This window comes from Polypterus senegalus, chromosome 11 (assembly GCF_016835505.1).
Source record: "Polypterus senegalus isolate Bchr_013 chromosome 11, ASM1683550v1, whole genome shotgun sequence".
NCBI classification, from domain to species: domain Eukaryota; kingdom Metazoa; phylum Chordata; class Cladistia; order Polypteriformes; family Polypteridae; genus Polypterus; species Polypterus senegalus.
The window spans coordinates 80,324,659-80,339,784 of NC_053164.1; the positions used below are offsets into that span (position 1 = coordinate 80,324,659).

The 15,126-nt window shown below is 39.4% G+C and overlaps 1 protein-coding gene across 2 annotated transcripts in view; it reads left to right on the forward strand.

Annotated features, from left to right (window-relative positions):
- Nucleotides 1-9,878, forward strand: part of sf3b2 (splicing factor 3b, subunit 2) — a 51,544-nt gene extending 41,666 nt beyond the window's left edge. For both annotated transcript variants that reach the window (XM_039769145.1, XM_039769144.1), the window contains 5 exons: nt 1,815-1,954; nt 7,479-7,580; nt 8,111-8,210; nt 8,756-8,953; nt 9,621-9,878. In XM_039769145.1, coding sequence (XP_039625079.1) covers nt 1,815-1,954; nt 7,479-7,580; nt 8,111-8,210; nt 8,756-8,953; nt 9,621-9,692 — 612 coding nt within the window. In that variant the 3' untranslated portion in view covers nt 9,693-9,878. The remainder of the gene's footprint in view (nt 1-1,814; nt 1,955-7,478; nt 7,581-8,110; nt 8,211-8,755; nt 8,954-9,620) is intronic.
- The last annotated feature ends 5,248 nt before the right edge of the window (nt 9,879-15,126 follow it).

Genomic DNA, 15,126 nt, shown 5'->3' on the forward strand with positions numbered 1-15,126 from the left:
ATTGTTTTTATTTTGGTACAATGATAAAATGCCTCAAACAAACCTCAAGAAAGCTTTTCCACTGTATTTATTCTAAGAGGTGTTAGTATTTAATCATATTTATAAAGATAAACATTAAGAGACCTTGCATGTAGCTGGTAGCTTGATCCAAATGCACAAACTAGTTTGCTTTAGTTGAAGCAAAGCCTTTATCCTAGTGTGGAATGGGAGATAACAGGCTGTGACTTAAGCACTGTTATCTGTTGTCCTTTTCCTTGGAGCCACAAAGTTTAGTAGGAGTGCTGTCTCATGTGCCCTCCGCAGCCCCATAAATCTGTAGGGTTTTTCTTCTTGAAAACATTTGCAGGTCTGTTGCATTATCCTGCAGAACTTTGTTTTAAATAATTGTATGATGGCCCCTTTCCAGTTTGATCATTTGTTTGCTTGTACTGTACATGTGGCTGGTTGTTTTAGTGCTGCAGTATATGATAGTAGAAAGTTCTTGAAGTTAATTTTTTTAACAGTGGTATTTAAATCGGTTTAATTTTTCTGCTTAGTTCACTTTCTATCTTTTTTTTATTTATAATGGCAGTTTTAAAACCTTGAGGCTATAGCATCATCGTTATTATAGTAGTTGTATTTTTATACCCACAAATTTCAGTTCCTGACCAGTCCTGTCTTTAAAATTTAAAGTTGTCCACTAAGGCAGTTTTAAAAATATTTCTTTCTGCAGTCTGGTAGAGTAGATATTTTTTAACTGGGCAATAACAGCAGGTTAACAAAACTATCAGGTTTACTTAACAGGATGAGACAGAATGCTTCTGGGGCAGGTTTAGCTTCTCCAACCCTTGGATCCTTGAGGCCTGTACCCCTTCTTCAGAATTAGTTTCAGTTTGAACCTGCCATATTTATAGAGCCACTCTGTGTTTAAATCTAACCACTCTTTGCTTAGGTGTGTCTTCATTTTTTTTTAATATCTCTCTATTATAAAAAAATAAATCTTGGAAGGAGATGATACGTGATTTTCTCAGAGACACTTTAACGTCCCACGCGACAAGGCAGTGAGACAAAAGGAGAGCTGCTGCACAGGCTTTTAAATGATTGACACGCGGCGCGACAAGCAGAACACGCAGTTTGGCAGCAGCTGTTCTGAGTGCTTCTCCTTTTAGTGCGTTCAGCCACACACAGTGAGGGCAGCCGAGACGCGAAGTGGCTGGCACACAGTGTGCCCATGGGGAGGAGGTGGGAAAGCAAAGCGAGCAGGGGGCACAGCCCCATAGTATTAAAATTAACATTTTACTTGGTGAGAAAGCGGCATACCTAGAAAGGGTTCAGGTGTCTTTTTTTGTGCATTAAATAGTACTTTATTTCTCTCTGAGGGGATATTTAGCTTTTAAACAAATTTAACAAATGAATAAATATAACAGCCATATCTCACATTCTTTGGGGGGAAAAAATGTAAATTCTGTAAATGTGTAGGTATCTTAGGTTTATCTATTCAAAATTAGATTTTAGTAATATGATCTGCAGTGTTTGATGATTTTATGTTTTATCCAAGGAAGCTTGGAAGATCAGCATTCAGAAGCACAAACAGGTTAAGTGAATTCCTTGGTGACTTTCAATAAGTGAAAGGTGCCAATTGAACTGGCATGTATTTGGGCTTAAAGCCCAGTGCCTTTGCTACTATACCACACTACCTGACTGTCAGAATAGTTTAAGAACAGTTACATACTGTAAGCCAAGACTCCCAACAGCACAAGTCTCTAAAGAATGAAGAATGCTGACAAATTGGAAAGTTTAGGCATGTTTAAAGTTGAATTTTTTTTTACTTAAAGGCTAAAACTGAAGAAGAGGAGATTGACCGCACTCCTTGGGGAGAGCTGGAACCTTCTGATGAAGAATCTTCTGAGGAAGAGGAAGAGGAAAGTGATGAGGAAAAGCCTGACGAAACTGGCTTTATCACTCCGGCTGACAGGTCAGAAATTTCATTTGGCAGTAAGCCTTATTTGTAAATTTAATAACAGTAAGTGATCATTTCAGCAGTGCCTTACTATAAAATAGAGTGCTGTTAAGCATGGCTATAGGGATTTAGGTAAGACTTCGAGTTAGATTAGAATTAGAATTTTACCCCTCAGACCTTGAGCTTTTTTATTTGATATTTTTTGATCATTAATGCATGTATGTAATAAAATGGTTAAAAGGAAGTGCTAGAAGTAAATTACTTAAGCTTTGTTTCTGCTTTTTTGTCAGTTTTTGCACAAATAATTTAGTGTTTAGAAAGTTTTTAGAAAAGGTAACCTGAGAAGAGCCATGACACAAATATTGGAAAAAAGCTGTTCACTTTAATGTGGACTTTTTTTTTTTTTTAATTCAGGTAAATATCAAGCTGTTGTGTGAAGTCTGTTATAAATATTTAGGCAGCAGTGTCAGTGGGTTTACATTTGCTTAGGTATTTGGAATTTCTGTCGGCCTGTTTAACTTTGCATCAGAATGTGCTTCTTGACTTGCTAACTATACTGAATGGAGAAGGGACCAAAAGCCTCTTTGTACTGTCTTCTTTTGTTAACTTGTATGTTTTGGCAGTGGGTTTTCATTATCTTCTTCATAATGAAGTATAATTTTTCTCTGGGTTGTTCCTTCCCTGAGAGTATATTTGTTTATGCCCTGTTCAAAAGTAAGCAAGAATATTTGTTTTTTGAGTAGTCTGCTTTGTTGTATAACTACCAACATAATCATGTATGAAGCCCATCTATTTTATTCTAAGTGTGTGTTTAAAAACACTTTTCTAAAGTTTAATTATAAAACAAGATTTATGTGGATTACACCTAAATTGTTACCTGCTGATTCCAAACAATTTAGATGTAACAAAGGAGTCCAAGTTATTTGCATTGATTGTTTATAGTATTCAGTATATCACAATACGATTAGACATGGCACGATACCACTTTATGTCCGATACCGATATTGTGAATTTGGATATCTGCCGATACGTCACAAATCCGATACAGTCATTGAGTCTTTTTTTAAACAGAAAACAAAAATTAATGCTTTCAAAAAAATGTCCAGATACATTTTATATACCTCAACACAAATACCACCATCAAAGGCTACCACCCCGCGAAACACTTGTATTGCATAAATTACATTCGGCAGTCTTGGCTTTTTCTTCTTTGAGTCGGAAGTAACTCCAAACTGCTGACATGTCGGCAAGTCTCACACGCAACAGAAACTCTTATCACGTGATGCATGTCCCAAATCACGTTATGCATGCGGTAATTATTTTCCGTAATTTTAAAGGATCAAATTACATTTTTATTGCTTCCCGATTTCCGATCCAGTAATTTAGGTCAGGATCGGACCGATACCGATACAGAATATCGGATCGGCGCATCTCTAAATACGATATGAATATGTGTGCTGTTATAATCTAAACGCAAAGGGCACACACAAACTGGGACTATGTGCAGCGAACACCAACAAATTACAGTTCCAAACAGAAGCCTGTGATGAGTACACACCATTGACAACCCTAAAGCTTTGGATCGAGTCTCCTGCTTTTTAGGTGACAGGCATGAGCAGGGCATAATAGGCATTAGTAATGGAACTGGCACTTGGGACATGGAACATAACATATCTGGTAAGGAAGGTGCCAGCTTGTATGACAGGCTGAAAAATACCAGTTAGATGTAATGGGATTTGCCTTTACATATAGAACTGGGCCAGACATGTTGATTGAGGTTGGCCTCTAAATCTCCTCTGGAATTACTTCATAAAAGAGGCCTAAGTTGTTAAGATACTCGCCTTCACACAGCTGGGTGAAGTTTCTACACTTTAGTATGAGTTTGAGTTGAAGGAAAAAAAGTTTCATTGTCTTATGTTCATTATTCACCTGATCCAAGGCTAGATATTCTGGACACTTGGGAAAGAGAGATAATAAAATGCTAATTGATAATAGTTTGATCATTTTACTCAAGTCCCTGGAAGACCAAAACATGTAGTGAAAATGTGCTACAAATAGGGTATGCATCTGTTTGGGTTAATAAATCAACTGTCGCCTCTGATAAACCTTCCCGCCAACAGTCACCAAAGGTGCATATTGGGAAGAAACTGAGGCCAGGTGAGTTACCTTTGAAAGGCCTCACAGAGCTTAGGACAAGTTATTTTTCAACTTAGGAAGGCTAAATTTCACCCGCTCTGTACTTGAGCTCAGCATTTCTCTGTCCAAACCAAGTGGATATAGTCAAGCTGTTGAAGTAACAATTTAAAAAACTAGTAAATCCAGTTGGCACATCTTTTTTCCAAGTAAGCAGCTACAGAAGCATTGGGTAGCATTAGGTTATTTTTTTTTTTTGGCCGAAGTTACAGTGGGGATTAAAAAGGCTTTGTACTGGCAAGGATGCTTGTTGGAGTGTATTAGATACGGTAAGAAATGCTAAAACTGGATTTGTGGAATTCTTTTAGTTAATATGCCTCTTCAGCATTGCCCGAATGATGGTGTTAAGAGCCTGGCAAACGGTCATAGTTGAAGTTCTTGTTATGTTACAAGAAGGATAAAGTGGTTCAGTTCTCAAGGTCACAAACCTTGAGTCTCCAGTGTAAAGCGTCTGGGTAGTGAAATGAAGCCTCCATATAATCCCCTCTTACAGCTGTGCCTAAGGTTCAACAGACACCATAGACAAAAATATCTGAGGAACTAACGGAGTTTCCTAATATTGTAGGTTTGGAAAAGACTGGTGATCATACTTGTATATAAGAACGGTGATCAAAGTTTTGAGTCGAACATCAATAGAAACAAAAAAAAAAATAATCAGGTTTTTACCCTAATCGTTGTGAGCACTAATGCACTTGTTATGGTCACAGACTTCCTTGTTGTTTTTCTTTGATTACCTGCCACAAATACCAAACCAAATCAACACATTATGGGTCTTTTGAGGCATGTGATCAATACAGACTGTCCCCAACCCTCAGTGCCACATTACCTTGCAAGCACGTACTTAGACTTTGAATTTTTTGTTGCTTGAAAATCTCCATGTTTGCATATTTTCAGTTGCTACCTGGATTCTGAAACATTTGAATGTAATCTCCTTGGAACACTGGGTGCAGTGATGCTGTATTTCAGGAGGGCACATTTTGGACACCCAATGTGGGCAGACCTTGTTTGTTTTTAATTGTTCATGAAGAATGGATTCCTCTGACTGACCGCTGGTTAATGCACTTCTGGTCAAAAGTTTTCCAGCACCTCAGTTTTTTCTTCAAATTTAATCTGTTAAAATGCAGTGAATAACCTAAAGTTGTGAAAAGGTAAGCAGTAAACTGCCATAGGTTTAAATTTAAAGTTTTGGGTAGCAAAAACTGAAAAGGACATTTCATAATATTACAAGTGGGCCTTCTTCAGGGAACAACTAATAGGTCACATCTTACAGATGTTCTGCAGCAATTAAAGTAAATTAAGCTTTGCAAGTTGTAGCAGTTTGCACTGGTGTCCCAACTTCTGTTGATTACTTATAAACACCTCAGTCTGTCTTAAAGCAGAGTTGAAACAGACTGCGTTACTACACCATATGAAGTTCTACTTGGACAAGATTCCAGTGATAATGGGGGTCCTTTCATCGGATTGGCTGGCCGAGCAACGTTTCAGTCGTGGAATGGCCAGATGGGGAGGCAGCTTGATGGATGAGGTCTCCAGGACTCTAAAAATATCCAAATCTTCTCTTGTGATATCATCTACTGTTCTGCTCCATACTTCTAAAATCTTTATTATGCTGTACTATGCTTTTGACACCCACTGCACGCCCAACCTGCCTGGAAAGGTGTCTCTCTTTGAACTGCCTTTCCCAAGGTTTCTTCCATTTTCCCTACAAGGTTTTTTGGGAGTTTTTCCTTGTCTTCTTCGAGAGTCACGGCTGGGGGGCTGTCAAGAGGCAGGGCCTGTTAAAGCCCATTGCAGCACTTCCTGTGTGATTTTGGGCTATACAAAAATAAACTGTATTGTATTGTAATGGCAAGAAAATGACAATTAACAAATGAAATGAGACAAAACATTATTTAGAAATGAACACCTTTCATTTAGAGAAACTGCAAAAAATAAATAAATCGGTGTCAGTGAGTGAGTGTTGGTGTCCCACACAAAGGTGTCCTCCACAGGCAATTGAAAACTGGAAGTAACTCTGATAGGAAGGGATCCAGCAGACCCAAAGTTACAACCCAATCAGAAGACAAGTTTCTGAGGGTCACCAGTGATAGGCACCTCACAGCACAACAGTGGTTGACAAAGCAGGTCTCGGTGTCTACTGTGAAGAGGAGACTTTGTGCTGCAGGTTTGACAGGGAGAGTGGCACTAAGAAAGCCATTCCTTAAAGGACAAAATAGGGCCTTGAAATACCTGCTGTGACTACTGCAGACTGAAAGTCTTATGGGCAGATGAATCAAAATTTGAAATCTTTGGTTCATCATGCAGGGTGTTTGTATGCCATCAGGTTTGTGAAAGGACGGGCTCCTCAGTGTGTGATGCCAACTATCAAACATTGAGAAGGAGGTGTGCTGGTCTGGGGTTCTTTTGCTGGAGGCAGAGTTGGTGACTTGCACAGAGTGACTGGCTTTCTGAATCAAAACCACAGCTTGGCTGTTAAATCAACAAAAAGTGACTGCTTTGATAAATCCAAAATTTGAATAAAATTTTGTCCACTTAATGATTCCTTGACTTATTTTTATTTTCCATGAAACATTAAGACATTAAACGATGTGAATTTCCATAAAAAGTGAACAAACTGAGGTGTTCTAAACACTATAATACTTTTTCTATCCTAATTACAAACTCATTATTTGAAGCCTCATGTGTCCACCCCAAGTTAAGTGCATGTCATGGATCATCTGGTTTCTCATATTACTTCCTTAGTCAAATCGTTATCTTAATTTAAATTTTTATGCTAATTTTTGTGGGGTTTTCCAAGACCAACACAAATTTAAGTTGTTATTGAAACAATTAATACCAGATTCATTTGATATTATATGAAAGTTTTCTTTTATATTGTGTAACATTTGCTTAAAGGAAAATTTGTTAAGAGGCTTCTGCGTCACTAATCTTACAAGGTATTCAACAGCTCCCCAGTTCTTTAAAGTTTTCATTTAGAAGCCTATTTTTCCTTGTTTTATGAGGTAACATAACTAATCTTCTGCTAACCTAATCCAAGCTGCACAGTGCACCATTATGCTTTGACTCTGAGAAATTATTTTTAGCCTATTGTAATTCTACTTGAGCTTGTTCGAGTAAACTTGGCACTAGTTGTTAAACACAAATGAGAGAAGTGCTATATTTGACCATCTAACCTTTACTCCATCCAGTCCTGGAGCTGCTGTGTTTTGTTGGTATTTTACATTTCAGCAGAAAGCTATAGCACATGTAATCATTTAAGTCATTAAAAACATTGACTAAAGAGTATAGTTTTGAATGCTGAAGTACTCTTAAACAACTTACCTTATCTTAATTTTGTTCTTTACAGTGGACTTATCACACCAGGTGGATTCTCTTCAGTTCCAGCAGGCATGGAGACACCAGAGTTGATTGAACTGCGAAAGAAGAAAATTGAAGAGGCCATGGATGGGTGGGTGTTTACAAAATTTTAATGGCAGAGAATTAACATTATCCTTACACCTCACAAAACATAATGTTCTTGCTATAGGTGCCTCTTAAAGGCAGAATGTTATGGAATAGTTGTCACATATCTCATTAGTTTGACGTTGTGGAGGACAACAGTTAGGATGGTGGTGGTTCAGTCTTATTAATTAGCACAATTTAATACAATTTTCAAAAATGGACAAAAGCCAATGTAGAAGTAGTGTTTCAGTAAATGAGGTAAGAGTTGCCTCCCATTTTTATGACATGAAAAACAACAGCTTAGACTTTTGCACATCATGGTGTTTCAGAGTGTTAGGCATGTTACTAATTCAGAACAATTGAACTCTCGTGCCAAGTGGTAAGATGAAGACTGCCCTCCAGTTGGTACTTTAAAGAAAGTGAATGGTGAAGGTTTTTAACAGGAGGATATAAAGTCCATTGTGTGCTAAACTGTGATTTAACCATTGGAGAGTGAAATTTAATGTTGATTTCTTTTCTTTTTTTTTCTTTATTTAGGAATGAAACACCACAGTTATTCACAGTGCTTCCTGAGAAGAGGCCTGCTACAATGGGTGCTGCTATGATGGCGTCGACTCACATCTATGATGTGTCTGCTGTAAGCTTGTCAAATTCCATTCGTAGTGAACAGTATTTTCAATTTGTGTAATGTCACATAAAACCTGTGATGAATTTAATATGCTGCTTAGGCTATTACACTTAATTTGTGTCTTTAAAGTTGCCCTTAGTTAAAATCACTCCTTGTAGTGTCAATTTTGAAGCCAGGTTGCAGGTATCCATTTTCTCATAGTGCTCTTGGTTCTGTCACTTTAATATTATTTGTGGTTGTCCACTGCCTTCTCTCCTACCCTGCCTTCAAGTTCATTTCTTCCATGCCCTTAGAATAAGCTGAAGTAAGTTCAGGCCCGCAGAGAAGGAGGACATTAAAACTATCTGTGCTTGTTTGCAGAGCTATCCAAATTTATTTAAACTATCCGCTTCTTCCTTTATCAGTTTTTTTGGTCTCATAATTAGTCTTATGTTCATAAACATACTGACTCTTAAAATTCTAACAATCATGTATTTGTACATTCTGTTGTGCGTATTTAGAAGTACGTGAAATATTCATTTGGTTCTTAATTGTGTATTCTCTGGATCTTGCAGGCAATGGCAATGAGTGGTCGAAAGGGTGGCGGTGGACAGGAGCCTCAAGGGGTAGAAGTGGCACTGGCACCTGAAGAACTTGAGCTCGACCCAATGGCAATGACACAGAAGTATGAGGAGCATGTCCGGGAACAGCAGGCCCAGGTGGAGAAGGAAGACTTCAGTGACATGGTGGCCGAGCATGCTGCCAAACAGAAGGTAACACAAGGCTTTGGGTTTTAAGTAGGAAATCAAATTCCTTTCTCTTAAGACCGTTCATTAGGTATATTGGTACACTGCTTGTTTGCAATAAGAAATAATTTAAGTGCAAGTGATTTGTTTCATTTCAAAAGCATAACAAAATATTCTACCACCTCTCTGACCTGTATTGACATTGTAAGACAATAAGAAATAGATGAGTAAATTGATTGACATGTAATTATAACTGAATTTGGTGTTAGTAAAACCTCAAAAGATGACTCTTGTTTAATAGTAACAATAGTAATACTAATAGTACCTAATATTTACTTTGAAATAGCATGCAAGGGGTGCATTGATATAGGAAATAGAGCTGTATACATGAACGTTTGTAAGCTTCCTGAAATGAAAATGCTCAGATAGGATTACATTCTGCCACTGGAGAAAATGCAGTGCTTTCCTGACAATTGAACATCATTGCGAGGATTATAAAAGTTTTTTGTATTCAATAAAAGCATTTTTTGCGTACTTTAAACATCAAAGCAGTAAATAAGATTACAATTCAGGCTTTCATTTTTGTCGGAGGGATAAAAGGAGCATCAAAGAGGTGAATTTATCACAAGGAGAAGTCTTAACTGCTGTTTTTTTTTTGTTTTTTTTTTGTGTGTGTGTTTGTGTTTCTCTCCAGCAAAAGAAAAGAAAAGCACAACCACAGGATATCCGTGGAGGAGCCAAAAAGTACAAGGAATTCAAGTTTTAGCCACCGAAGGACTGCCGTTTCAGGGCTGTATCTCCAAACTCTTCATTGTCTGCTTCTGTGAAAGTTTTTTTTTTTTTATTAATTATTATTTTAATGAAGTTTTGTAGTTGCTCTCTCGGTATAGATGTCTACAGTAATGCCACATGCTAATTTTTTTGTAAATAAAAGGTTGGGAGGACTGTTGCACATTGTGTTATCTCCCTCTGTTTGTTTTACTTGACATTACACCAGTTGCATGGAGCATGATTGTTTGTGAGGCTCATATAGAAATGTGTACAATACTAATGATCGTTTCCCAGCAATCCCTCAACAACCAAAGCTAAACAAACCTAGCAAATAAAAGAACAAACGTCCTGTGTAAGAGACTTAAAGGTCAAGATGCTCTTCACAGCTTGTGAGCAAATCCTATTGAAGCCTTCTAGTTGTGCATTTAATAGATCAGAGCCTCGGTAGGCTTAAGTGCAGTGGCTTGAATGCCTTCTCTGAGGCTTTTTATTTTCAACTGAGCAAGTATAGTAAATCCACTGGGGGTTTGGGCACCTTGTCATTTTTAAATGCTGCACACGCCAGTCTGTTGCTGCTGCTCAACCTACCACACAGTATCGACACTTTCAATGACAAAGCTGGAAAAGGGTCATTGCTTCCTTTGAAATTCTGCTGCTAACCTTGACTGTCTTATATGTAACATAGAAAACGGCATTATTAGCTATAAAAGTAGAGTTTGAGGTCCCAAAATGGAGTATGCCCCAGAATTGAAGCTCACCAGCACTTGTACAGTTGGACTATTGATCTGTAAAGGAGTTGTTTTGCTCTGCTCCGAGTTCCTTTTGTTTTGTTACCATTTTCTTTCACCTTGCAAAAGTTAACTAGCTTGGCTAATTGATTCCTAATTTGAAATCAAAGGGCATCGATGATTCTAAACAGACTTCAGTGTGCAGTTAATGAATGAGCAGTGCCACTGAGTCCTTTGCACACGGGAGTCCTCCATTAGAAACAAAATGAAATCACAAATACAGGATTTGTTTTTTTTTTTTTAATTTAGGCCTTAAAGGTAAGGTGAATTTTGAACACTTAATACTGACTTGAATTGCTTTTCTCGAGTTTTTGGCTTATTTGTTTCTTTGAATAAGCTATGATGAGTGACATGAAGTGTATGTATGCAAATATTCATGTTTGGAATAACCTTCATGCTGTTTACCCTCCTTTTCCTGCAGGGTGCTGCATTATGGAGAGTGGAAAAAAAAAATAAGTGTTAACTCCTAGTGTTATGGTGAAGGTTTTACTGCGAGGCCTAACCGCTCCTGAGTATTTGCAAAATAATTCTCCAGTTCTATCTTTGTTTCTCTTGTGGCAGAAACTGGCACAGCTCTAGAGCTCCTCATTTAGCAGCGCCTGAGCCAGCGCGACACAAATAATCGGCAGCAGCCTGATTCAGGTCACGGGGAGGGGGGGGTGGATTTGGATTATTCTGTAGCACTTTGCAGTAATAGCCGTTATCATGTACATCTGGGCAGTTGTTCCAGAAAGAAGCCAATGCATTTTGCAGGCAATGATTGCCCCTGGGAATATAATTAATGGCCTTTCTGTCTAGTGCAATACGAGATCCACAGTGTCGGGAGGTTCTTGGTTATGACATTGGGATTACAAAATGCAACCAATCATGAGCGTGAGACATTTATTTAAATGTAATTATCTGCAGATGAATTGATTTCATTACTTGCATTTTCAGGACTTTGTCAAGCAAGGTCAGATCAGTTCTGAATGCTCAATGCCAGCCTCTTACACAAGGCCAATTTCAAAGTAAGGGCATTTTGATTAATAAAGGCAGCTAGTCAGAGAAATCGCACATATATAGGTAACAAAAAAATGCTACGGGTTGCCTGTCAAACAAAAACTAAAGAATTACTGCGTCTTAAACCATGATTTTATGACATGATACGCACCCCTATACATTGCCAATGTAATTGGGTCTCGGGACCTCACAGCAAACAGTGGAGCAGGCACACACCATGGCTGATGAAAGAACAGCAGTGCAACGTTGCTAACAGGAACCACATTGCACTGGCCAGCTGATTGTTTTTAACGCAAACTCAAGTCATTCATGGCGAATGCAGCAGAACGTCATACACCACCTGGGAATTGGAGGTGTGGGTTTCCAGTGCCACGTTTTTGGGTTTTGAATTGTCTTGCATGGCAAGTAAGCGGTATGGCCAGGCAACAGGTTGGTCAAGAAAATAGCCATGCCAGCATTTAGTGAAGGACATTGCATAAACTGACTGAGTGGCTCAACAAAAGTGGTGGCAGCCTTGACAGAGTGGCCTGGTGGCCTGTGTTTCTTGAGAGGTGCATGCAGTGGTTGAAGTGGGGTATGCAGTACCAGACCGACACCTCTTCAACATTCTGCATCAAGTACCAGCAATGTTTCTTTGTATACAAGTGAATACCTGTGCCCGGGCCACTGGAAGTATCATGGTGGGAGACCCCTGCTCTTCGATTGACTGTTCAGTGTTTTTCCATGAACCGAGTACTGACAGTAATTTGGTTCCACTACAAGCACTGGGCATAAGAACCTTGTTTTCTTTTTCAAGGACCAGACACCCGTGTGCGTGTGTCATACACATATATAAATAATATACGATGTATAACCGGTAAAACCAGAAATTGAATGAACCTAGCATTACCTTGGTAAAGCTTTTATTAACCAAAAGATAACAAGTAACATTAGAAAGTTCTATTCTGTTCCAGCTTTACTCAGGTCTCCTGGGTAATGCTAGGTGTACTCACTCTTCGGGCCTTAACCATGCATGTATTACTCCAATCTTCACCCTGTCAAGTAAGTGAACTGCCACCGTGGCACATCAGAGGCTTCCCCTAAGATGCTGGTGTCCAAAGTTCAATCCCGTAAGGGCAGAAGAAGGTGTGTACACCTGACAATAAGGGCTAAATACGGGTTGTGTACTCTTTTGTGTTATTTGCCAGATACTATATCACATATCTGTGAGCTGCTCCTCGCAACTGAGAGAATGTGGTGGATGTTTGCTGACTGGCCGACCAAATGCAAGCGTTACCTGGTGGGTAACCACCTAAATCAGATTGCGTTTCAGAGCTTGAAGCATAAAAAATTTGTGTGTGTGTAGAGATAGATAGATAGATAGATATAGAGAGAGAGAGAGAGAGAGAGAGACACTCACGTAAAGGATTATTAGGAACACCTGTTCAATTTCTCATTAATGCAATTATCTAATCAACCAATCACATGGCAGTTGCTTCAATGCATTTAGGGGTGTGGTCCTGGTCAAGACAATTTCCTGAACTCCAAACTGAATTTTAGAATGGGAAAGAGAGGTGATTTAAGCAATTTTGAGCGTGGCATGGTTGTTGGTGCCAGACGGGCCGGTCAGAGTATTTCACAATCTGCTCAGTTACTGGGATTTTCACGCACAACCATTTCTAGGGTTTACAAAGAATGGTGTGAAAAGGGAAAAACGTCCAGTATGCGGCAGTCCTGTGAGCGAAAATGCCTTGTTGATGCTAGAGGTCAGAGGAGAATGGGCCGACTGATTCAAACTGATAGAAGAGCAACTTTGACTGAAATAACCACTAGTTACAGCCGTGGTATGCAGCAAAGCATTTGTGAAGCCACAACACGCACAACCTTGAGGCGGATGGGCTACAACAGCAGAAGACCCCACCGAGTACCACTCATCTCCACTACAATTAGGAAAAAGAGGCTACAATTTGCACAAGCTCACCAAAATTGGACAGTTGAAGACTGGAAAAATGTTGCCTGGTCTGATGAGTCTCGATTTCTGTTGAGACATTCAAATGGTAGAGTCAGAATTTAGTGTAAACAGAATGAGAACATGGATCCATCATGACTTGTTACCACTGTGCAGGCTGGTGGTGGTGGTGTGGGGGATGTTTTCTTGGCACACTTTAGGCCCCTTAGTGCCAATTGGGCATCATTTAAATGCCACAGGCTACCTGAGCATTGTTTCTGACCATGTCCATCTCTTCATGACCACCATGTAACCATCCTCTGATGGCTACTTCCAGCTGGATAATGCACCATGTCACAAAGTTCGAATCATTTCAAATTGGTTTCTTGAACATGACAATGAGTTCACTGTATTAAAATGGCCCCCACAGTCACCAGATCTCAACCCAATAGAGCATCTTTGGGATGTGGTGGAACGGGAGCTTCGTGCCCTGGATGTGCATCCCACAAATCTCCATCAACTGCAAGATGCTATCCTATCAATATGGGCCAACATTTCTAAAGAATGCTTTCAGCACCTTGTTGAATCAATGCCACGTAGAATTAAGGCAGTTCTGAAGGCGAAAGGGGGTCAAACACAGTATTAGTATGATGTTCCTAATACCGTACTCATTCAAACCAACAGGAAGACCAGCTACTTCCATAGCAGGTCTTTATAGCTGTGGTGAGCAGAAGTACATCTACTAAGGCACAGCACGTCAAACCCTGCAGAGGAAGGGCTACGGGAACAGAAGTGGTGTACGGCTACTGATAATCTCAAACCTGAGTGGCTAAAAATTATACTGATGTGACTTCCCACAAGAAGGTCAATACCATCTAACTAATAAAGCAGTTTAGAAGCGGTAAGAATTCTTTACATTTACGTATGTAGCTCTTTTCTCACGACGACGTGGGGAGCCACTTCAACCACCACTAATGTGTAGTGTCACACATGTGCAAGTAGGAAACAACTAAAGGACCTGAATAATTGTAATAAGGGTGTGGCGGGGTGCACTCACCCAATCCCTTGCAGACATTCTTAGGAAATCGTGCATGGTTTTGGCGCCTCTGATGATGTCTCTTCCGGTTCAGGCAAGTAAAGACACCATCTTTACTGTCGAGAATCAGTTCTGTTTTGGACTCTGAACTGTGAAGACCTTCTCTAAAACTTAACCTTTTGCAGCCAGGACATAATATATGGGTGGCTGCCACAAACCTTCTTGATGTCTTTGTGTGCTCTTTGTGACAGTAATAATGAACAAAGTGCACAATTGCTAATAACCTCTTTTCATTCTACCGAGAGCAATTAACCAGCAGTCTGCATCTAGTCACTGTGGTGGTGTGGAATACATGATGAAGCCCTCTGTGATCTCCTGTTCTTCAACTGCAGTACAAGAAGAAGATGGATTGGCTAGAAAGCACAGTTCACACACCAACATGGCTAACGTAGTTTTGAATACGGTGGGATCTCCTTTAGGGCTGAAAAGGCACCTTGGTCCTGTTCGGGGTATTCACCATAAGTACAGTAATACAAATGTTTACATATTGAGAATTTTATATTATAATAAAAGGTTGTACTCTGATGGTCAATGAGTTATCAGAGGCAGCAGTTAGAGGTCATGGTACGGACAAGTGACCAGACTGCAAATGTCACACCGGGTATAAGCACATGAAATT